Raw genomic sequence first — 21676 nt, forward strand, 5'->3', positions numbered from 1 at the left:
GTGCAAGATCCCGTCCAATCGCCCACTGGTTTACAAAGCCCTCTGGATTGCGCACCAATAGAAAAGCTTTTCACACAGAGGCCCGCCCCATTCCCGCCCTCCCTCGCGCGCCTTGCCCCGCAGAGGTCGCCGGGAAATGTAGTTTTCCTTCTGCACACAGCTCTGGATGGAGGAGGCGGTATGGCCGCAACCGAGCGCCTCCCAGTACCGGTGGTGTTGATGTTTGGGGTCCGACGCCCTAGTTCTGGCGCACTTTAGGGCTCCCAGTTTAGGCTTTCTCAACTACTTTGTTTTCATGAAAGATGGTGCAGAAATGCTGTGCATAATCACAGGATTATTATGAGTTGGAATGTACGAATTTATCTCAAGGAGGTGAAGAGTCTAAGACCACTCCTTCAATGACCTGATGGCCTAGAGCCAAGAGAGGACCTGTGGATCAATTTCTACAGTCAGAGGAGTATGTATATAAATGTTATTTTTATCAGGTAGCAGACACGTCCTCCTTTTCCTGAGAGGCGTGAGAAACTGTCTTTGATCATATAAGTTAGTTCAAAAGCTAATTGTCTCATCTTTGCAGAAGAGTTGGGTGTAGGGGGAAAGGCACTTTAATCTCAGAGCTGCAGCTACTGAGACAGGCTGGGATGTGGGACCCTTTACTGCAATGCTTGCACCTGGACAAACGTCTCCGCCAGCAACAGAATACAAAGAAACTATGAGAGACTAAAAATAACTGAATGCCTGCACAGTTGGGGCAAAACAGGAACAGTAAGATACAACAAGGCCAAAACCCACCTGCCACGATCCCTGCACACAGCACCACCAGGGGGGTGGGCAGACCCCCTAAGCCACCCCCTCCGGCGCGGGATTGAGCAAGGGCACCTGTTACTTGTTTTCACTCCCTCCCTGCTGCAGAATGAGTCCCAATAAAGCCTTGCCTTAATTCCTCGTCTGGCCTCTTACCAATTTCTATTGATTGAAGAATCCAAGGACCCTGGTTGGTAACACTACTGGTACAGAAAAGCTGGGACTCTTCACTGGTCTGAGACCTAAGGAAGTCTAAAAGGAACTTGCCATCTTCTAAATCTGCTTTTATTCCCCTTTTGTGATTTTCTGTTAGTTACATCAAGATTTTCCCAGACACCTTGGCTCAGTATTTTTGTCTCTCTTTTGGCACCTGCATTTTTTTTAAAAAGCAAATCATGGTGATCTTACCTTCCTACTAGTTCTCAAATTTATATCTTACTATTTGTTTCCACTCTGTGTCTCATTACCTTTAACTTGGATTACTTCAATAGGTTTCTAACTGGTGTTTTTGCCTCAGGTTTTTTTTTCCTTCTCCAATCCATTCTATAAAAGGTGCTTTTTCTTTCTTTTTTTTTTAAAGCACACTTCTGGATAGGTCATGCTGTTACTGACCTGGGTTCTTGGACTCTTTAATCATTAGAAATTGATGAGGCCAGAAGAGAAATTCAGGCAAGGCTTTATTGGAGCTCATGCTGCAGCAGGAAGGAGTGAAAACAAGTAAACAGGTGTCTTTGCTGGCTCCCGGATTGGGGGGTGGTGAGATGGTCCCTCAAATGCGGTGAGGGTGGGGGCGGATTGGTGGGTCGGGCCAGAGGGGTGGCTTAGGTGGTCTGCCCACACCTCTGGTGGTGCTGTGTGCAGGGATCGTGGCAGGTGGGTTTTGGCCTTGTTGTATCTTATTGTTCATAATATGCCCCGACCACACATGCACGCAGTTATTTTTAGTTCCTTATAGTTTCTTTGTGCTCTGCTGCTGGAGGAGAAGATGTTTGTTCAGCTGCAAGCACTGCAGTAAAAGGTCCCGGGTCCCAGGTCTCAGCCTGTCTCAATACTCCTGCTCATAACTTCTGGTGACTCCCCACAGAGTAGAGAATGAAATCCAGATAGTAATAGGGCACTCAAACACTGCCACAATCTGACCACACTTTCTCTGTTATAATAAATAACTAGTTATTTCCTGAATGTAGCATGCACTTTCCAGCTTTGGCTCACACTCTTCTATCTGGATTGACCCTTTCCATGAATCTTCATAAATTTCTACCAAGGCCAATGCAAATACCATCTCCTTAATTGGATGTTATTCCTTCCCTTTGATATTCATGTAGCAAGCTGTCATTATATATTTTATAGCATAGCTTCTATTCAGATGTCATCAATCTTGAGTCCTTCTCTGACCGCCCTATCCCCCCATAAACACCCTCCACACCCTCCCTTCTTTACTTTTTAAAAGACCTCATCACTGCCTAGAAAAGTATATATTTGCTAGTGCTTATGATTTTCTCTCCTCACCGCTAAAATCTAAGTTCTGTGAGGAGACACGTTGTCTTCTTGTTGTTGTTACTCGTTGCCCATATATCCAGCACGTAGAAGATTGCCTGGCATCTAGCTAAATTCATCAATAATGATGTGCCTCGCCTTACAGCAGTCCTTTGTCTGCTCAGTGGAAAAGGATAGGTGATTAGGAATCCATTCAAGGTCATACAAATTAAATCATAATCAAGTAACTAATACTAATATCTTGGATAAAGCATAAGCTGTGGACACTTTGAGGGAAGGTAGCCATAGATTAAATATGAGTGTTTAAATATGAATGATTTGAAAGTAGTTGTTGATACCTTAATTAAGGGAGGACAATAAAAAGTGATAATTTGCAAGTAGTTTCTGTCGACTTCAATTTAGGTACAAATATTTTCATTGATTGTCTTGAAGAAGAGATAAAATAAAACTATCAATTACATATGAAGAATATGTCAAGATTTAAATTTTTTTCAAAAATTGTGGAATTTTAAGGCAATGGTGAAGCCAATAATAAGTTCAGTTAGTACAGCATAGTATTCCAGGAGAAGAAAGAGAAGGCAAATATAGAGGAGCTTTGGTTAAGAAAATACATTTATATCAGAGTTGTTGTTGTTTTTTTGGCCACGCCACATGGCATGTGGGATCTTGGTTTCCCAACCAGGGATCGAACCTGTGCCCCCTGCAGTGGAAGTGCAGAGTCTTAAGCACTGGACAGCCAGGGAAGTCCCCAGAGTTTTTAACATAGTGATCTTTCATTTAAACATTAAGATACCGAAAAGGAAGTTATAAAGGAAGGGATTAATTCAATATTGCACAGCAGCAGTTCATAAGAATTTGGAGATCGCTTGTGTCAGGCGGATTCTTAACCACTGCGCCACCAGGGAAGTCCCTCTTTCCTCTTTTTAAAGTAGATCTTTTCCAGTCCTTTCTCCTTTATTATGTTAATTCAAATTATAGGATAAACCAGCAGTTCTCAAAGTGTGGTCTACAGACTCCTGTTTGTCCCCAAACCCCTTTGGTCCCTGAGACACTTTCTGAAGGTCTTGCAGTCAAAAGTATTTTCATACTAATACTAAGATGCTATTTTCCTTTTTCACCAGTGATATTTGCCCCAATGGTGCAAATGCAATGGTGGGTGAAATTGCTGGTCCTGTAGCACACACACATCACAGTGGCACCAAGACACTGTAGAAGTGGTCTTCATAACATGCACTCACGGTATAAAAAAATCCAGTTTTACTTAAGAATACCAGATGAAGCAGTAAAAATGATTCATTTTAATAAACCTTGACTCTTTAATACATGTCTTTTTAAATAGTCTGTGATGAAATGGGGTACACATGGTGTACTTCTGCACACAGAAGTGGGAGTGTTTGCTCAAGGGAAAACACTTACAAGCTAAACTAGCCATTTTTTTCATGGAACACCAGAAGGCCTAATAGACAAACTATAGTTATTCAGATCTAGGTTTTTGACAGACATTTTCTTGAAGATGAACAATGTGAGCCCATCTCTTCAGTGGAAACAATGGACGGTATTTGTTGATAATAAATATTTGAGCTTTTCAAGTGAAAATTGTAATTTTGGAAAACTTGTTTCTGTCAGTATGAGTCTGACAGCTTCCCAATTTTCTGATAAGATCAATGGTAATATTTTTGTGATTTAAAAAATAATATATGATATGCATCAACATTTGGAAGATCTGTATAACTCAGTGAACCAACATTTTTGAACTGATCCATGCATGATGTTACAAAATCATGACTGGGTAAAAAATCCATTCAAGGACAAATGTTGACTACCATTTTAATATAACAGAGTACAAAAAGTTCATTGATAAAATTTTAGATTCCACATTGCTAGCCTCAAAGAAATTACAATGATTTGAAAAGGCTAAAATTTTAAAAAATACTTGTCCCTTTTCCATTCACATCTGTGTGGTGTTGGATTTTCTTCATATATTTTAACCCAAACAACATATCACAACAGATTGAGGGCAGAAATAGATATGAGAATCTAGCTGGATGCCACTAAGCTAAATATTTTTTAAAATTTTCAAAAACTGTAAACCAGTGCCACTCTTTTCACTAAATTTCTTTTGGAAAATATTGTTATTACTCATCAAATATATTTATGTTAACGTGTGTGATGTGTTAACTTGGAGGGTGTTTTTTGGATGAGATTAACATCTAATCAATGAACTTTTAAGTACAGCAGATTGCCCTCCATAATGTGGGTGGGCCTCATCCTATCAGTTGAAGGCTTGACTAGAACGGAAAGCCAGCCTCCCCAGGCAAGATGGAATTCTCCTGCAAACTGCCTTCAAACTTCATCTGATAAAGAATGAGTAGGAATTTAGCCAGAAAAGGGATATAGGAAACTGTGGGGGTGGGGAAACATTATCTGTGAAGCTCAGAGGTGAGAAAGCATTGAAGTCACCACAAAAGTTTCTGTATACTATATGGAGAAGCATAAGAGAGGAAGCTTGGGGGTAAGACAGCAAACAGTAAAGGAATTTGAAGTTGTCAAGTTTGGTTTTTTTGGTTTTGGTTTTTGGTTTGTTTTTGGCTGTGCCATGCGGCTTGCAGGGATCTTAGTTCCCCGACCAGGGATCAAACCCATGCCCCCTGCACTGGGAGCACGGAGTCTTAACCACTGGACCGCCAGGGAAGTCCCTGGAGTTGAGTTTGGAGATGAAAAGTGACGAGGTGAATTCTGGACTTTAGACCAAGCAACCTGATAAATAAGTGGAAAGAGATTTGACAGGAGGCAAGAACTGAGCTGTTATATGACAATCCAGGGGAGAGAGAACTTAAATTAGGATCGTGATAATTTGGATGGAGACATGGGTGGATTTAAGGTTTTTAGGTGATAGAATCTCCAGACTTGACCCAGGGTTGTATGTGGGTAGTGAGAGAACAAAAGTTAAGGATTATTTCTGGATTTCTGGATTTCTGGATCAGGCAACTGAATAGATGGATGAAGTCATTCGTGGAAACTGGAAACACTGAAAAAACATTGGGGAACTATGAGTTCAAGGCACGTTGAGTTTACCAAAGTGGAGTTGCAGTAGGTAGCTAGATGTACTGGCTTGTAACTCAAGAGAGGAGTCCAGGCTGCAAGTACAGATTCGGCAGTCATTAGCCATAGCTGGCAATTTAGGTCCTGGGGGAAGCTGAGATCAAGCCCTGGGAAGTAAGTCTTCCTTCCAATAGATAATACAAGAACTACCGTTTCACGGTTTCTTCTTTAGTACTTTCTGCGTCATTCTCAGCAACTTGGAGGAAGCGGCTATGCCCGCCGGCACAGAGATGGTCGACAAGCAGGGCCAGAACAGCTGCCGTAGCTGTTACAGAAAACTGAGAAAGGCTTCAACGGTTGGAAAAGCAAGGTCAACAGCCGTTGCTTCTCTGAGGACGAAATCAATTACCGGATGGTGGCGAAGGCCGGCCCGCGGGGAGATTCGGGCGGGTGGGCTGGACCCGAACTTGTTGCTATGGAGATGGGGCGGATTAAAGTGGCCGAACGAGATTATTCGAAAGGGACACTAACAGTGAAAGGACTAAAAAAAGAGAGATGCCGGAAAAGGTAGTTATCTGGAAACAGACAGACACGGAGGTTGAAACAGGCAGCCCTGCGAGGTCCGGTTGCTTGTGTTCCGGTCCATTTGTACACAAAGGGGCACCAGGCTCCGCTCGCCGGAAGTAGAACCTCTGCCCCCGGCGCATTACGCATCCTCCGCGCCGGAAGAGCGCTCCGCTCGGTCCGGCCGCTTCCCCCACCGCCCAGTAGGAGGGGCGGCGGGGCCGCCGGGCTGTGCCGCCGGGCTGTGCCGCCGGGAGTCGTCGGCAGCGCGGAACTTGGGCGCACGAGGAGCCAAGGCGCGACCTGCGTTGCCGGGAGAGGGAGGGGGAAAGAAGGTCGCGCAGTGGGGCGACACGTCGCTGCGGACGGATCCTGTTTCTGGTGGCGGAGGGATTTGGTCGCACGCTGACTTCCGGTGAGCCCCGACCCGAGAGGAAAAGCCCCGAAGGAAACAATAACAAACGCCGGAGGAAGCGGTTTTGGGGTGCGTGTGTCGAGCGGGTCTCGCCCGAGAAGATGAGCTTCGGCCCCTGTCAGGGGACGTGAGGGCGATCGCCGGGCCCCAGCCAGCCCTTCTCCCCGTGGGCCCCCGGTGCCACCATGGCGGCCGTGGGGCCGGGGGGCTACGCGGCGGAGTTCGTGCCGCCTCCGGAGTGCCCGGTCTTTGAGCCCAGCTGGGAGGAGTTCACAGACCCCCTCAGCTTCATCGGCCGCATCCGGCCCCTGGCGGAGAAAACCGGCATCTGTAAAATCCGACCGCCCAAGGTACTGGAGTCTGATCGGCTTAGCTCGACTTCCCGGTCCGTTGCCCTTTCGCGTTCGCTCGCCCTGGGCTCTCGACGCCTGGACTTTTAAGTTTCTGCGTGTTTCCGCTTTGGTTTCTTTGGGGTCTTATGTAGGCATGTTTGGACGCCAGAGAGTCGTGTCTCGGGGGCCTATCCGCCAAGAGCTTGGGAACTGATACTTTTCTTCCCCTCTTGGGTTGTGGGCAAGGGTAACAAAGGCTTTCGGCCTTTCGTTGGCCGTAAGGTGACTGAAGTATCGTGACGCGACAGCCCTACCCTCGCGTATAATCCTCGTTACACTGTGATAGGAAAAACTGCCGTTCCGTCGGCTCTTGCTTTATCCTAGCCCTGCTGACGCTTGATTTATTAAGTATCTGCAGGCCTCATCTCAGGGCTAAGGTTTCTTAAATGGTAATCTGAGCTCTAGTTGTCCTTTGGGGTGGTATCACCAAACAAGCACCCCAGACTGATTACTGCTGCAGTGAAAAAAAGTCTTCCCGGGGGAGGAGAAGGAAAAAGCAGCAATTATTTTAAACATTTCGAGGTTTAGAAAAGATTTGTCAATAATGGAGGTGGAAGAAAACGTTGAAATCTTAAAAACGTAAGAATCGCAGTTGTTGCACATAACTGGGTTTCCCTCTAGGTTAGTTACGATCCTCAGTCTTTACGGTGAGGAAAGCTGATACTACTCTTTGTTTTGCGGGGATTAGTGCCCCAAGAGGTTGAGGATTTGCTCAAGGTCAAAAGGTTTTTCTCTCTACCCGTTAGGTCCAGTGCTTTCCAAATGATGTTCCTGGACCACCTGCACTAGGGTCGACCGGATGCTTGTTAAAATGCAGATCCCTAGGCCTCATTCCCAGACTGGAATCAGTTTCGGGATATGGAAGTTCTAGAAACTGCTTTTCTAGCAAGTACTCTCTTGATTCTTAATGAACATTAAAGTTTGTGAACCATGTCTTAGTGCTCCTTAAAGGGATATGCTTTATGTTTTGTCTACTGGTAATAAAATAAAATACAGTCCTTTTGCACCTTGTTGCATTTTAAAAAGCTTCTGCTCTGACCACAAACTGCCACAGAAGTGTGCAAACTACCACAGTGAATAAAAAGAGCTTAGATGGAGGGAGGAGGAGGAGCAGCTAAGGTGGCACTTACAGACTTTTTCATTTCATATTCTTTGAAGCCTTAGTAGGTAAATAAGGTCATTTTACAGATGAGACAAGTCTGGATAAATTAAATAACTTATCAGATGTGTGATCTTGGGCAATGGCAAAGTAGATTTTGAATCTAGATCAATCTATTTGTTTCTAAAACTCAGGCAGTCTACTTCCCTTATGCTCAATGAATTTGATTAAGATTATAGACTGTCACTTGCAAGCAAAGGATTAACAAATAATGGCTCTGATGAGTGGTGGTACGTGTATTGGCATCCTCCCCGAAGTTCACTTAACTCTTATGAAAAATTTATTTTCACTTAATTCTTTTTCTATCAAGATTACCTGATATTGACAAAACCGTAAGCACTGAGGCTTTTCCTAAACCATATTTTCATTTATTCTATTGCCTTAATGAATTAGAAATTTTATTCAAGGTTCCTTTTAGTTAAAAAAATATATATATATATGTATAGCTTTTTGTTACTTACAAAAGGTTGAAATAATATACCTTTGTGTCACAATATTATTATTGAGAATAAATGTTCTTTATAAGCAGAATTTAATTTCAATATTCGTGGATTTCTTTAGTTTCCAAGGTAAGATAAAAATTTTTTTTACTACTTTTCACATTTTTAAATAGATTACTGTTTAGGCTAAATCAAACTATGGTCTCTGGAACTCTACTTGAAATGTGCTGTCTCATTTCAGTTATACCACATCTCCAATCTGGAAATTGTCCTTGTTCTGTGGGTTTGCTAATTTCTTAAAAATTTTAATATTAAAAAAAAAATTTGGGTGCCCAGAAGCTGGGCTTTGAACAAAACATTTATATAACATAGACTTTAAAGTGCTGTGTCACATTCCACATGAATGAAAAAACACATTGTCCAATTACATAAGTACTTCTAAAACATCAACTTTTGGTCTTTAGTTTTACCCTTTTTTGTTTCTTTCAAATTCTATTTTCTTTTTATTTTGATAAACTTGGATGTTTACTAGATGCTGTATTGAGATGAGCTTATTGCATTCCACTTGAGTAATTGGGGAAAGCATAATTGTCAGATATAAATAATGGGACTGTGAGATCTGAGGAGAAAATTGATAAAATAAGCTTAGTATTAGAATGTTAGAGGTAAGTAATAATAAATTATTTTATCTAAAAAATATTATTCTTTCAGTGTCTAACTAAAGAAGACTTGTAAGTTGATCTGTTGTCATGATTTGTGGCAACTCACCCCTTAAATTAAGGGAATGAATAGTGCATTCCTTGCTTATTAACCAATATGGTGAAGAAATTTTTTCTATTTAGGATTGGCAGCCTCCATTTGCATGTGAAGTAAAAAGCTTCCGTTTTACTCCCAGAGTCCAGCGTCTGAATGAACTTGAGGTGAGTATTGTTACATCACCGTTTCTGTCTCCTGATCTATTCTTTATTATCAGGACTCCAGGTAGAGAACTTTAAGAAGCTCATGTACCAGGGCTCAAAATTAATGTTAATTGGGACTGAATGGAAGGAAGTTTGCGATTATTACAGTTTTTTCTGCTTAACTGGGATTGTGGGACACTATCTCTAGCCATGTTTTTCATGGTGGAAATATCCAGTGTTTAGCTTTAGAGAACTGGAATTCTTAAATTCCACTTTCTTCAGTGGTAATTATTCTAATACATTTTTCTTTTGTTAATGTTGGAGGATTCTGTATCTTGTAGTCTTTGGAAAATAGTTCTAAAAATTCTTCTATTAAAATCCTTCTATTAAAAAAACCTAGTTTTCAAAGGTGTTTTTTGTATGTTTGTTTGGTTTTTTGCTCTAACAGAACTTTTCTAGGACTCTTAATCTGATTTATTAAGATCTCCCTTTAAACGTTTTGAATGTCTCTTAAATTTCTAAGTTGAAATCTGTTTAGATAGTTGTTCTTCCTGTTTCTGAGATTTTCAGAAGATTCTTCAGTGTGGTTAAAAAACTTCCAGAGTACAAAAGAGAAATCTTAGACAGGGCTTAATGTGTCATGCTGAGTTAGTTTTTTTTCCTTGATGCTCCTAAAACATTTATTTTTTGAGATTTTAGTACCTTTTTTTTCCCCTTTAGTCTCTTATAAGATACTTGATGGAGGATTTTAATATCAGTGAGGTGGAGGGTTGGTGTACTTGAAGTATGCATATTATCTCTAGATGAAATGACAGGTTTAGAATGCTTAGAAACAGAATAATTCGATTTACTAAATTTTCTGATTAGCTTAAAGTTAACTTTTACAAAAAATTGCTTTGGTTGATAATATGAGAACTTTTCACATATATTGGAGTAACTTTTTTGTCTTAGTAAAGTTTAATAGAAGTATTTTGCTTCTTTTTTATTGACTTATAAAGTTGGACTAAGCAGTAACGAGAAGTCTGAATTTCTTTAAAGAAATGAGTACCTTTGTTAAGTAAAACTCATTTACTTTCACCCATAACTTAATTCCTATCTCTCATTTTTATATTTTAATAATCTTAGGCAATGACCAGAGTGAGATTGGACTTCTTGGATCAACTAGCAAAATTTTGGGAACTTCAGGGGTCTACCCTCAAGATCCCTGTGGTGGAGAGAAAAATTCTGGATCTCTATGCTTTGAGCAAGGTGAGGCTTGTACTTTGTTAAGAAATTGAACAGGGGCTAGTGAATTTATGAAATTAGGAATTTCAGATATACTTGATGGAAAACATCGCTTCCTATGTAGGATTTGTTTGACAATGAAATGCAAGCATGAGTAAATGGAACTGATAGATTTCCAAGTTATTTTTAAAATCTATTTTATAGTTTGTTATGAGATTAATATTTAATAACTACTCAGATTAGTAGGTTCTGTTTACACAGTATGCAAAAGAAATGACACAAATCTCCTAATATTATTTTGTATGAAATGTACAATGTCCTATATTGAGCTTGTCAGCTTTTTTTCTGCTTCTTAATTGAAAATTTGGTATATTAAAGAGATTAACGTCACTCAGCATTCTCATGTGTGGTACATACCAGTTGTATTAATACCTGTAAGTACTGTTAGTGGTTAACTGAGGGCAGCATTATCCAGTAGGATGAATATTAACTTTGTAATGTTACGTTCCCTAATGTGAAAAAAACTAACTGCCCTGCAACAGGGTTTGTAACGATTACCTTGACAACATATTTTGCTAATACAATAAGAAAAATCTATGACTGCTCTGACTTGTGAATGAAGATAGCTTGATTATCTGAGGAATTTTGCAAAACAATTTTTTTAATGTATTTATTTATGTATGTATTTATTTATTTATGGCTGCGTTGGGTCTTCGTTGCTGCGTGCGGACTTTCTCTAGTTGCGGCGAGCGGGGGCTACTCTTCATTGTGGTGCGTGGGCTCCTCATTGCGGTGGCTTCTCCTGTGGAGCACGGGCTCTAGGCGCGTGGGCTTCAGTAGTTGTGGCTCGCGGGCTCTAGAGCGCAGGGTCAGTAGTTGTGGCATGTGGGATCTTCCTGGACCAGGGCTCCAACCTGTGTTCCCTGCATTGGCAGGCAGATTCTTAACCACTGCGCCACCAGGGAAGCCCTACTAACTTTTTTTTTTTTTTTTTTTTTAATTTTATTTATTTATTTATTTATGACTGTGTTGGGTCTTCGTTTCTGTGCGAGGGCTTTCTCTAGTTGCGGCAAGTGGGGGCCACTCTTCATCGCGGTGCGCGGGCCTCTCACTATCGCGGCCTCTCTTGTTGCAGAGCACAGGCTCCAGACGCGCAGGCTCAGCAATTGTGGCTCACGGGCCTAGTCGCTCCGTGGCATGTGGGATCTTCCCAGACCAGGGCTCGAACCCGTGTCCCCTGCATTGGCAGGCAGATTCTCAACCACTGCGCCACCAGAGAAGCCCCCCTACTAACTTTTACTATGTGATGCTGTTTAAGGTTCTGAATATGTTTGGTTTGATTTATGCAGCTTAAATAAAATACAAAAACATTTTCAAAAATTATTTAATTAATTAATATCAATAGTGTTGTGGTAATCTTCAACCAAAACTCATGCCATGTACCTTAGTTTTATAATACCGTAGGGAATTTCATAGCATAAATATATAAGCAGACAGTCTATTAGATTGAAGCTGTTCCTGTATCATTAATTTCCCAATTAAGAGGTAAACATTAGGCTATACTGATGGTAGATTGCATTCTTGGTTTTACAGAGTTACAGCATTTCAAAATTAGGAAGAGGCTTTAGAAGTAACCTAATCTGAATACCTAGTTGTTTATAACTCTGTGTAACATTTGCCATCTGGACTGTTTAACTCCATTTTGAGAAACCCAATTCCTTTTTGTGCAGAGGGGGACTACTGCTTATAAAGTATATATTGATTAGCAAATATATTGTGATTAGAGGTTAAGTTTGATTGTCCTGGGGTTTATTGGAGGCTCGTCTTTAAGTGCCCATGGACATCTCTTTCCCCTAACCTTGAGGATGCTTATAAGTCTGAGATTTAAAGCTGAAAGGCAGACATTTTGATTTGTAGTTATTTTGTTTATACTTTATAATACTTTTGTTCCCTAAATGTCATAGTGAGATTGCTGCTTCTCACCGCATGAACTCTTTTCTTTACCTTGAGGCTTGAAGTAGAGTGGGATGCACGAGTCTTAAATGTCCAGCTGGGTAGATCTTTCTGTATGTGTACACTTGTGTAAGCACCACCGAGCGTTTACAGCACTCTCGTGGGCTCCTTCCTCTCCCTCCCAGTCAGTACTTCTCCCCAAAGGTGACTGCTGTTTTGCCCTCCATCACTGTTGAATGGCTTAGGGACATTTTACTTTCTAGCAAGAGGCTCAGGCTGAGAACTGCACAAAATACTGAGAGTTCTGATATTTTTAGGTTGTTAGGTATGCCCTTTACTTTGAAAAAACATTATTTTTGGCTCACAGCTGATGAGCATCTCTTGAATTTGTTATTTTAGACGTGATTTTGACACACTTTGATTTCCACTACTTTTTAACGGGAAGCAGATTTTCAATCTCCTGAGTCGTTAAATTATCAATGTGATTGTTTCTTGTTTTGATTGAGTCACTTTGTCTTTCTCCCTGGTTATTATTTTTGATAGTAAAAAGTGTTACTTGGAATGTCTGTAATTTAGTGGAATTCTGCATTAGCAATTACTGTTTATAATCAGTGCAGCAAGGAACATTTATTCTAGCCATTTTTAAAAGAAATTTTTGTCAAAGTAATACATTAAAAAATAATAATAATAAAGCTTAAAATAAAAACCAGCATTCTCCCTTCTTCATCTCTCCACTCCCTTTACTACTCCTTAGAGCTAATCACTTTCAGTTCTTTTAGCTGTTTGATTTTGATCTCCGTATTTCCAAAAAACATGCTCATTATGCTATTTCTTCATTCTTAAGTGTTAAATATCATATACGTACTGATTGCCTACTATTAGAGATTGGCAATGGATATAAAAATTAAATTCTTATGTACTTCAGGTCCCCTATTCCCTTATAGTGTAGTTAGGTCAATTTTTTATTAATCAGAAATTATTGCTGTGACCGTGTAAATACAAATTTATTTGTACCTGTGCCTAATGGTGTGCTATGATTATGTCTCATGTTAATAGTGTGCTATAATTATGTTACCAGTTTTTATTTTCATTGGAGTTAATAGTCCCCTTGCCTTTTTTCATTTTGTAAGTTTTCTTTGTGACTATTAAAAATTTATTTTCAGATTTTCCAGAAGTATAAGTCTCTCAGTATGCTTTCACCCATCAGAAAATCTGCCAGTTTCATTTCCTTCTTGGAGCCCTTCCTCTGGAGTTCTCTTTCCTGCTCCAGTCCAGACTAGTTTTTTTTTTTTAAGGTCAGCTCTCAGCTTAGAACTTCTTTCACTATTATCATTCTAGGAATTCCCTTTGTCTTTCTCCTTGTTTTAAGTCTTCCTATTATTTGGTTTATTCCTATTTTAGTAAAACATTTCTTTTGCTAGTTTGAGGAGCAAGAAGGTAAATGGAATGTAAATTTTTTGCTTGTCTAAAAGTGTTCTACTCTTAAACTTTATTGGTAGTTTGGTGGGTTTAGAAGTCTAGATTGCAAATCATTTTACTTCAGAATTGTATTTTGAAAGCTTTACTTCATAGTCTTCTAGCTTCCAGTGTTGCTGTTGAGAAGAATGATGCTATATTAATTCTTGTGACTTTTTCTTGAAGACACAGGGTCTAATCTTTATTCCCAGTGTTTTGAGATTTCACAGTGGATATGCGCTGGTATGTGTTAATTTTCATTGAATATGTTTATTGCACTTGATGACCTTTTTAATCTGAAGTCACCTCTTTGAGTTCTTGTAACTTCTCTTGTGTTACTTCTTTGACAGTTTCTTCCACTTACCTTTTCTCTCTTTTTGAACTCTTACTGGTTGGATGTGAGACTGTTCGACCGACCCTCTACTTTACTTACCTGTTTCTTTCTTAGGTTGGAGTGCCTTCTTTTCAAACTCTCCTGAGAGTAAATCTCCGGTCTTCTGCTGTGGTTGGAGAGGGATGGTTGCCTGGCGAGCTGACTGGGGGAGGTCTGATGGCCTTTATACAGGTTTTCAGTCCGCACTGTTCTTTTTAAATTTAATTCTAAAGGTACTGCTGCTTCCATTTCTTAAGCCTTTCCAGGTTCTATGTTGCGAAAGCTTCTCTTTAGCTTTCCTCTGTTGCAAGTGCTTGGGGCTTTTTTGTCTGTTTTTTGTTTTTGCTTGCTAGATTATCATTCCTACATCTGCTTTTCTCTTGGTCTTTTTGTCCTCTTGGGAGTATGCCTTTTTGTCCCTTCCTTTTTAGTGGAGCTTTGAGAGGGAGCTTTTAAGTAGAAGACTGCTGCTGTTTTTTGTCTGTTAAAATTGTCTCTTGCTAACTGGACTTAGTATTTCATTGGACTGAAATTTTGGCCTTGAGTGGCATTACTCTTTTGTTAAGTTTTAATTAAGGGGTTGCCTTCATTGTGTTCGGTTTAAGTGCAGTGCCATGTATCTCTTTATAGGGCATGGGTCATGTGATGTTTTTCTAATGACAGTGGTGTGATATATTGCATGGCAAATGTTTGGAATAAATGGTTTATATTTTGAAATTATGCATGGTAATCCTTGAATCTCTCAGCTGAAGAAAAGCAAGTATTAAGGTTTTGTGTGTTTTTATAGTATTAGGCCCGATTAGATTGTTATAGAGTATTTAAACATGAAGCCAAAGTCATGGCTTTGATTTCTTTGTTAGTTTTGTCTTACTCTTGGCCATCCCGGATTGTGGTGCTGTCATTGTCACAGCTGTGTGCCAGAAACGGTCAGAGCTGGGTGGGAAGCATGAGTGGACGCGTGCCGCTCTGTCATTACTGACGGAAGCAGGTTATTATGTAATGGTGGCAGTTGTGCTGGGAAGTACAGATTACCGAGAGGGCTTCTGTCTCCTCCCTTAGACTTTCACTGCTTCTCCCCGCTGGCTGCAGCCACAGCGGTTCCCTTACGGTCCCTCAGCACGCGGGGCAGGCTTGTCACGTGGGCCTTACGCTGGCTGTTCCCTGCCCCGTACGTCTGCCTGGCTAACTCCTTCACCTCCTTCAAGTCTTTGCTCAAGTTTCAACTTTATAATGAGGCTTTTTGTGACTGTTTGATGCTTCAGCTTACCCTCATTCTCCTACTTGGGAGGCTTTTAAATTACTCTTTTAAATTTTTTTCACAGCATTTGTCACTTCAAAATTGACATGTTATGTTTAGTCTTCCACTAGGATGTAAGCTCCAACAGGGCAAAGATTTCTATTTTATTCATAGCTGTATTTCCAGCACCTAGAACAGTAGCTGACAGAGTAGAAACCCTGGGAAGCTATGAATGAAAGGTATTCTCACTCATCCATTTGCTTCCAGACAGCCCTCTATCCAAACCACCCTTAATGTGTCTTCCTCTACACTACAAAATTTGAAAAATAAATTTTTTTCTCTACATAATTTTTCCCTGGTTGACTCTCATTAACAGAGGGAGCTTCTTTGAGGATGTAATAAGAAAAGCTAAAGAACTGAAGATGGGTTCCACTCTTGTGCACATGAACTTCTGTGTTTCTACCAAGCTTTCAAATACTTCACTAGAGGAGAATTTTGCTTTGACTATAGTTTCATCTTTGCTATAATAAAATCCTAAGCACAAAAGTAGAAAATGTGTCCTTTACTTATTTATAGCATGTATATTCTCCTCCCCACCCCCAACTTGCCCCCCACACAGACATTTATAATACAGCCAACATTGACACAGGGCCTACTGTGTCCTGGTGCCATCCATTCATTCATTCATTTATTTTGGCTGTGCTGTGTCTTAGTTGCCGCACGCGGGATCTTCGTTGCTGCATGCGGAATCTTTGTTGCGGCACGCGAACTCTTAGTTGCGGCATGCACATGGGATCTAGTTCCCCGACCAGGAATCGAACCGGGGCCCCCTGCATTGGGAGCGTGGAGTCTTACCCACTGGACCACCAGGGAAGTCCCTGTCCTGGTGCTTTTCATGTTTTATTTCATTTGTCTTTACAGCAACCTCATAATAAGGAATAGATACTGTTATTATTACTCTTTTAATAATGGTGAGGAATCTGAGATGCAAATTATGTAACTTACCCAAGGTCATACAGCTATTGAGTTAGCAGAGCTGGGATTTGAACTCTGGTAATCTGGCTCTGGAGTCCGTGCTCTTAGCCTGTAAAAAAAAATTGTGGTAAAACATACATAACTGTTTACTGCTTTTAAGTGTACAATCTTATGGCCTTAGGTATTTTCAAAGTGTTGTACAACCATCACTACTACCCATTTCCAGAACTTTCCCCTCCCTGTAGCACCTGGTAAAACCTTTATCATACTTTGTACGAATTTGCTTATGCTAGGTTATCTCATTTAAATGGGATCATACAATATTCATCTTTTTGTGTTTGTGTTATTTCACTTAGCATGATGTTTTCAGGGTTCATCCATGTCGTCACATGTATCAGAGTTTCATTCCTTTTTAAGGCTGAATAATATTCCATGTATGCCTTTACCACATTTTTTTAATGCGTTCATCTCTTGATGGATATTTGGGTTGTTTCTACCTTTTGGCTATTGTGAATAATGCTCCTGTGAACACTGGTATGCAGGTACTGTTTGAATCCCTGCTTTCAGTTCTTTTGGCTGTCTCCCTAGAGGTGGAATTGCTGGGTCATATGGTAATTCTGTTTAATTTTTCTCTTAACTTTTTGATATAGTAGAGTACAGTAGTGTACACTCAAAGAGGAAGATTTTTTTGAATTCAAATAACTTCATCACGGTCTTTATTCTATCATCAGTGAAACTGAAAACTGCCTATATTTTAGAGTGTGAGAGATGTACATATCAGCTTCTGGAAGATGGGGGCCTTGGTACATGTCTATTCTATACTGTGGCTGGTTTGATGTGAGCATTCAGCAAAAATTGGCCAATTTATCCCATGACTTCCTACCTTAATACATTCTGTGCTATGTTCTAGTACATCTCCGGAATTTATTTTTCCCCATCATTTCTTTATAATCTTCCGTGTAAAACTTTTCTCTTTTTGAAAAATTATAGCCTCTTTTTCAAAATATCCTTTGAATCCACTGTTTGTTTGACATTTTTGTTAAATTCTATAAGTTAGTTGCTATATTTTCTAGTATCAGGATTTACATTCATTTTGTATTATATAATAACATTCACATGTCTATACTTGGTCTGTTTTTAATTTTTATATTTTGAATTTCATGTGGTTATAGAGTACATATATGTGTTTAATTTTCTCAAGGTGCATAATGTGCAAAGCATAAATTCATTAAATATTTTTGAATGCTTGGTTCATTGAAGGTAGGCACAGTGACCAGTAATAGAGTTTAAAACTTCCAAAAATTATTGTCTCTTTTCCATACTTTAAATGTTGGTGAGTTTCAATTTTGTCACATATTTCTTGAAAGGAAATTTAAAATCTAGGCCCAGAATAATTTTTCCTTTTAGCAGACAAGATGTAGAGTCAGAATACATGAATCTACCTCTTCCCCTAAATAATTTTTACTTTCTTTTCAGATTGTTGCCAGCAAAGGTGGTTTTGAAATGGTCACCAAAGAGAAGAAATGGTCTAAAGTGGGTAGCCGCTTGGGATATCTGCCAGGAAAAGGAACTGGGTCTCTTTTGAAGTCACATTATGAAAGAATTCTCTACCCATATGAGCTTTTCCAGTCTGGTGTCAGCCTGATGGTGAGATGCATCACTTTTCTTAGGAGTGGATAAATCCACTCTGCCATATATAAACTTTAGATTGTTTACTATAACAAGTTAGCAGTTGGCTCTGATGTCACCAGGTACTGAAATTTGGGGGGAGCAAGGTGTAGTTTAAAAATCACAGCTATTTTTGGTGGTTTACAAGATAAAGGCTAGTGGGAATGAAGAAAGTTTTCTTATTAAAATGTGTAAGCTTATGCAAGACAACGCTTTTAAAAAAAATGCCTCCACTTGGTTTCATGTATTTTTTTTTTAAACTGCTTTATTGAGGTATAAGTTACATGCTACAGAATTCACCCATTGTAGGTACGCAGTCAATAAGCTTTAGTAAATTATACATTTATGCAACTATCATCACCATCCAGTTTTAGAACACTTCCATCAGCCCCAAAAATTCCTTTGTGTTTGTTTATAGCTGGTTCTTGCTTCTACCCTCAAACCTGGACAACTCCTGATCTGCTTTCTGGCTCTGTAGTTTTGCCTTTTCTAGAAATTTCACATACATGGGATCATACAGTATGATTTTGTGTATGGCTTTTTTCACTTAGCCTAATGTTTTTAAGGTTCATCTATGTTTTAGTATTCGTACTTCATCCCTCTTTATGGCTGAATAATATTCTATTGTATGGATATACCACATTTGTTTATTCATTTATCACTTATGGACATTTGGATTGTTTCCAGTTTATGGCTGTTATGAATAATGCTATGAATATTCATGTACTAGTCTTTGTGTGGACATACGTTTTCATTTCTCTTGGGTAGATACCTAGGAGTGGAATTGCTGGGTTATACGGTAAGTTTATGTTTAACTTTTTAAGAAACTGCCAAATTGTATTCCAAAGTGGCTGAACCATTTTACATTCCCGCCAGTAATGTAGAGGCTTCCACTTTCTCCACATCTTTGCCAACACTTGGTATTGTCAGTTTTTTTGCTTACAGCCATTCTAGTGGGTGTGTAGTGGTATCTCATTGTGGTTTTAATTTTATTTCCCTAATGACTAATGGTGTTGTGCATCTTTTCATGTGTATATTAGCCATTTGTATATCTTCCTTGATGAACTGTCTGCTCAAATCTTTTTTTAATTGGGTTGTCAGTCATTTTATACTTGTTCTAAGATTTTGCTAAATAGTCTGGATATAAGTCCTTTATCAGATGTATGATTTTATAAATATTTTCCTTTAGTTTGTGGTTTGTCTTTTCATTTTTATAATGGTGTCTATTTGAAGAGTAATCTATTGATTTTCTCCCCCTTTTATGGATTGTGCTTCCGTTATCATATCTAAGAAAATCTTTTCTTCACCCAAGGCCAAGGTGTTTGTTTTTTTATAGTTTTAGCTTTTATGTTTAGGTCTGTGACCCATTTTGAGTTGTTTTTTTGTGTGTAGTCTGAGGTAAAGGTATAAGTTCATTTTGGGGGCAGCGGGGAGGGGGTATAGGAATATCCACTTGTTCCAGCACCATTTGTTTAAAAGACTACCCTTCTCCCATTTACTTTACCAAGGTGATTTACTTTGGCACCTTTGTTGAGAATCAGTTGACTATAAATATGTGGGTTTATTTCTAGTCTATTTTGTTCTTTGTTTGATCTGTGTGTTTTACCCTAACACCAGTACTATGCTGTCTTGAGTACCATAGCTTTAGAGTAAGTTTAGATATCTGGTAGTGTAAGTCCTCCCGCTTGGTTCTTTTTTCAAAATTTCCAAACAATTTGCATTTCCACATAAATTTTGGGATCCACTTCTCAATTTCTACAACAAAAGCCTGCTAGGATTTTGATAGGGATTGTCTTGAATCTATAGATCAGTTTGGTGGGAGAATTGTCATCTGGTTTCATGTAGTTTTAGGGATTTTTTAGAAATTTATTATTTTTCTCTTTATTCTTAAATCTGATTTCTTATAAGTGAATCTGCCCTCTTCCTGTGCTCTCAATTCTTTAGGGTGTACAAATGCCTAATTTAGATCTTAAGGAAAAAGTGGAGCCTGAGGTTCTTGGCACTGATGTCCAAACTCCCCCAGAGCCGGGCACAAGAGTGAACATTCTGCCGAAGAGAACAAGGCGTGTCAAGTCTCAGGTATCAGTTTCCATGGGCCGCTTTTGACAGGCGTTTCTAGAGCGTTGACTGTGCAGAACACTTACTTGGCTCTGGGAGGTCTTTTCACGCGCTGTTGTTCTTTAAAACTCGGAGACGTGTTTCCATTTACCTTTGAGATGAACGAGGAAGGGATTGTAAACTTCAGTCTGATTTGATTTAGAGAGTTCTTTGTTAATTTTGAACAGCTTTGACAGGGGTGGCGGTTCAGAGAGTGACTCTGGATACTGTAGGGCCAATTTCATAGACATGCTGATGAATTCTAGTATATTTTATTTTCATGGTTAGTATAAGTGAGAAGAGTAGGAAAGAGTGGTTTTGTCTTTACTCATCATCCCTTTAAAAACCAGTGGATAAGTTTCTTAGTCTCCGAACCATTCCAGTGTAATTTCTATAGTGTTCTTGTGACCTGGAATAATTTAAAAGCCTAATGAATACATCAGAAGAACAATGCCCTAATTTCTTTTTGTCTGCCCCTCTTCCCCTCCACCTTTTTCCTATTCCCATTTCTTTGTGGTCCTCGAAGTTGTGTTTCTAAAGGTTTTTGATAAAGACAATCTGTAGGCTGGGGAGAGTGAGGTGCCCTTAGGACTCTTGAGATATGGCCCATTTAAATTAACAAATGGGTGAACTGGAATAGCAGCTTAACTGGGTCCTAAACACATTTAAGGATGGAAGTGGTTCACGTGGAAAGTGGGTTCACTATTAACAAGAGATACTGGATCTGGGGTTGTGAGGAGTCCTGTCACTGTAGAGGCAGGCTAATGGTACTTCATCTTGCTTTTCTGTAGCTCAGGGGATATGTCTCTTTCATGCCATATCTACTTTCCTTGTTCTGAGTTTATGCTTGCTAAATAACCTCCTGATTAATCATTTAGCTTCTTAGGTACTCTGATAGCAGAAAGGTAGATGTCTTGAATGGGGCATGTGAATTTAATGGAAATTTTTACAAAGTGATAGCTCTATTTTGTTTTTAAAAATTTTTAAATTTATTGATTTTTTTTGACTGCACTGGGTCTTCATTGCTGCGCGTGGGCTTTCTCTAGTTGCGGCAAGCGGGGGCTACTCTTTGTTGTGGTGCGCGGGCTTCTCATTGTGGTGGCTTCTGTTGTTGCGGAGCACGGGCTCTAGGCACGTGGGCTTCAGTAGTTGCAGCACTTGGGCTCAGTAGTTGCAGCACCCGGGCCCTAGAGCACATGGGCTTCAGTAGTTGCGGCACGCAGGCTTCAGTAGTTGCAGCGTGCGGGCTCTGGGGTGTGCAGGTTTCAGTAGTTGTGGCTTGCGGGCTCTAGAGTGCAGGCTCAGTAGTGGTGGCACACTGGTTTAGTTGCTCCGTGGCATATGGGATCTTCCTGGACCAGGGATCGAACCCGTGTCCCCTGCATTGGCAGGCGGATTCTTAACCACTGCGCCACCAGGGGAGTCCCAATAGCTCTATTTTAAATTAGTAAACTCTGGTTTAGTCGTTAAGTGATTTTTATT

General features: G+C 39.9%; 1 protein-coding gene across 3 annotated transcripts in view; it reads left to right on the forward strand.

The window, feature by feature from the left end:
• The first annotated feature begins 6182 nt into the window (after nucleotides 1–6182).
• Nucleotides 6183–21676, forward strand: part of KDM5A (lysine demethylase 5A) — a 77930-nt gene continuing 62436 nt past the window's right edge. For 2 of the 3 annotated variants that reach the window (XM_059935077.1, XM_059935079.1), the window contains exons 1-5: nucleotides 6183–6672; nucleotides 9156–9233; nucleotides 10338–10460; nucleotides 17906–18076; nucleotides 20042–20176. In XM_059935077.1, coding sequence (XP_059791060.1) covers nucleotides 6508–6672; nucleotides 9156–9233; nucleotides 10338–10460; nucleotides 17906–18076; nucleotides 20042–20176 — 672 coding nt within the window. In that variant the 5' untranslated portion in view covers nucleotides 6183–6507. The remainder of the gene's footprint in view (nucleotides 6673–9155; nucleotides 9234–10337; nucleotides 10461–17905; nucleotides 18077–20041; nucleotides 20177–21676) is intronic. The other variant, XM_059935078.1, reaches the window with a different exon arrangement.

The sequence above is a fragment of the Balaenoptera ricei genome, chromosome 10, assembly GCF_028023285.1.
Source record: "Balaenoptera ricei isolate mBalRic1 chromosome 10, mBalRic1.hap2, whole genome shotgun sequence".
Taxonomy (NCBI): Eukaryota; Metazoa; Chordata; class Mammalia; order Artiodactyla; family Balaenopteridae; genus Balaenoptera; species Balaenoptera ricei.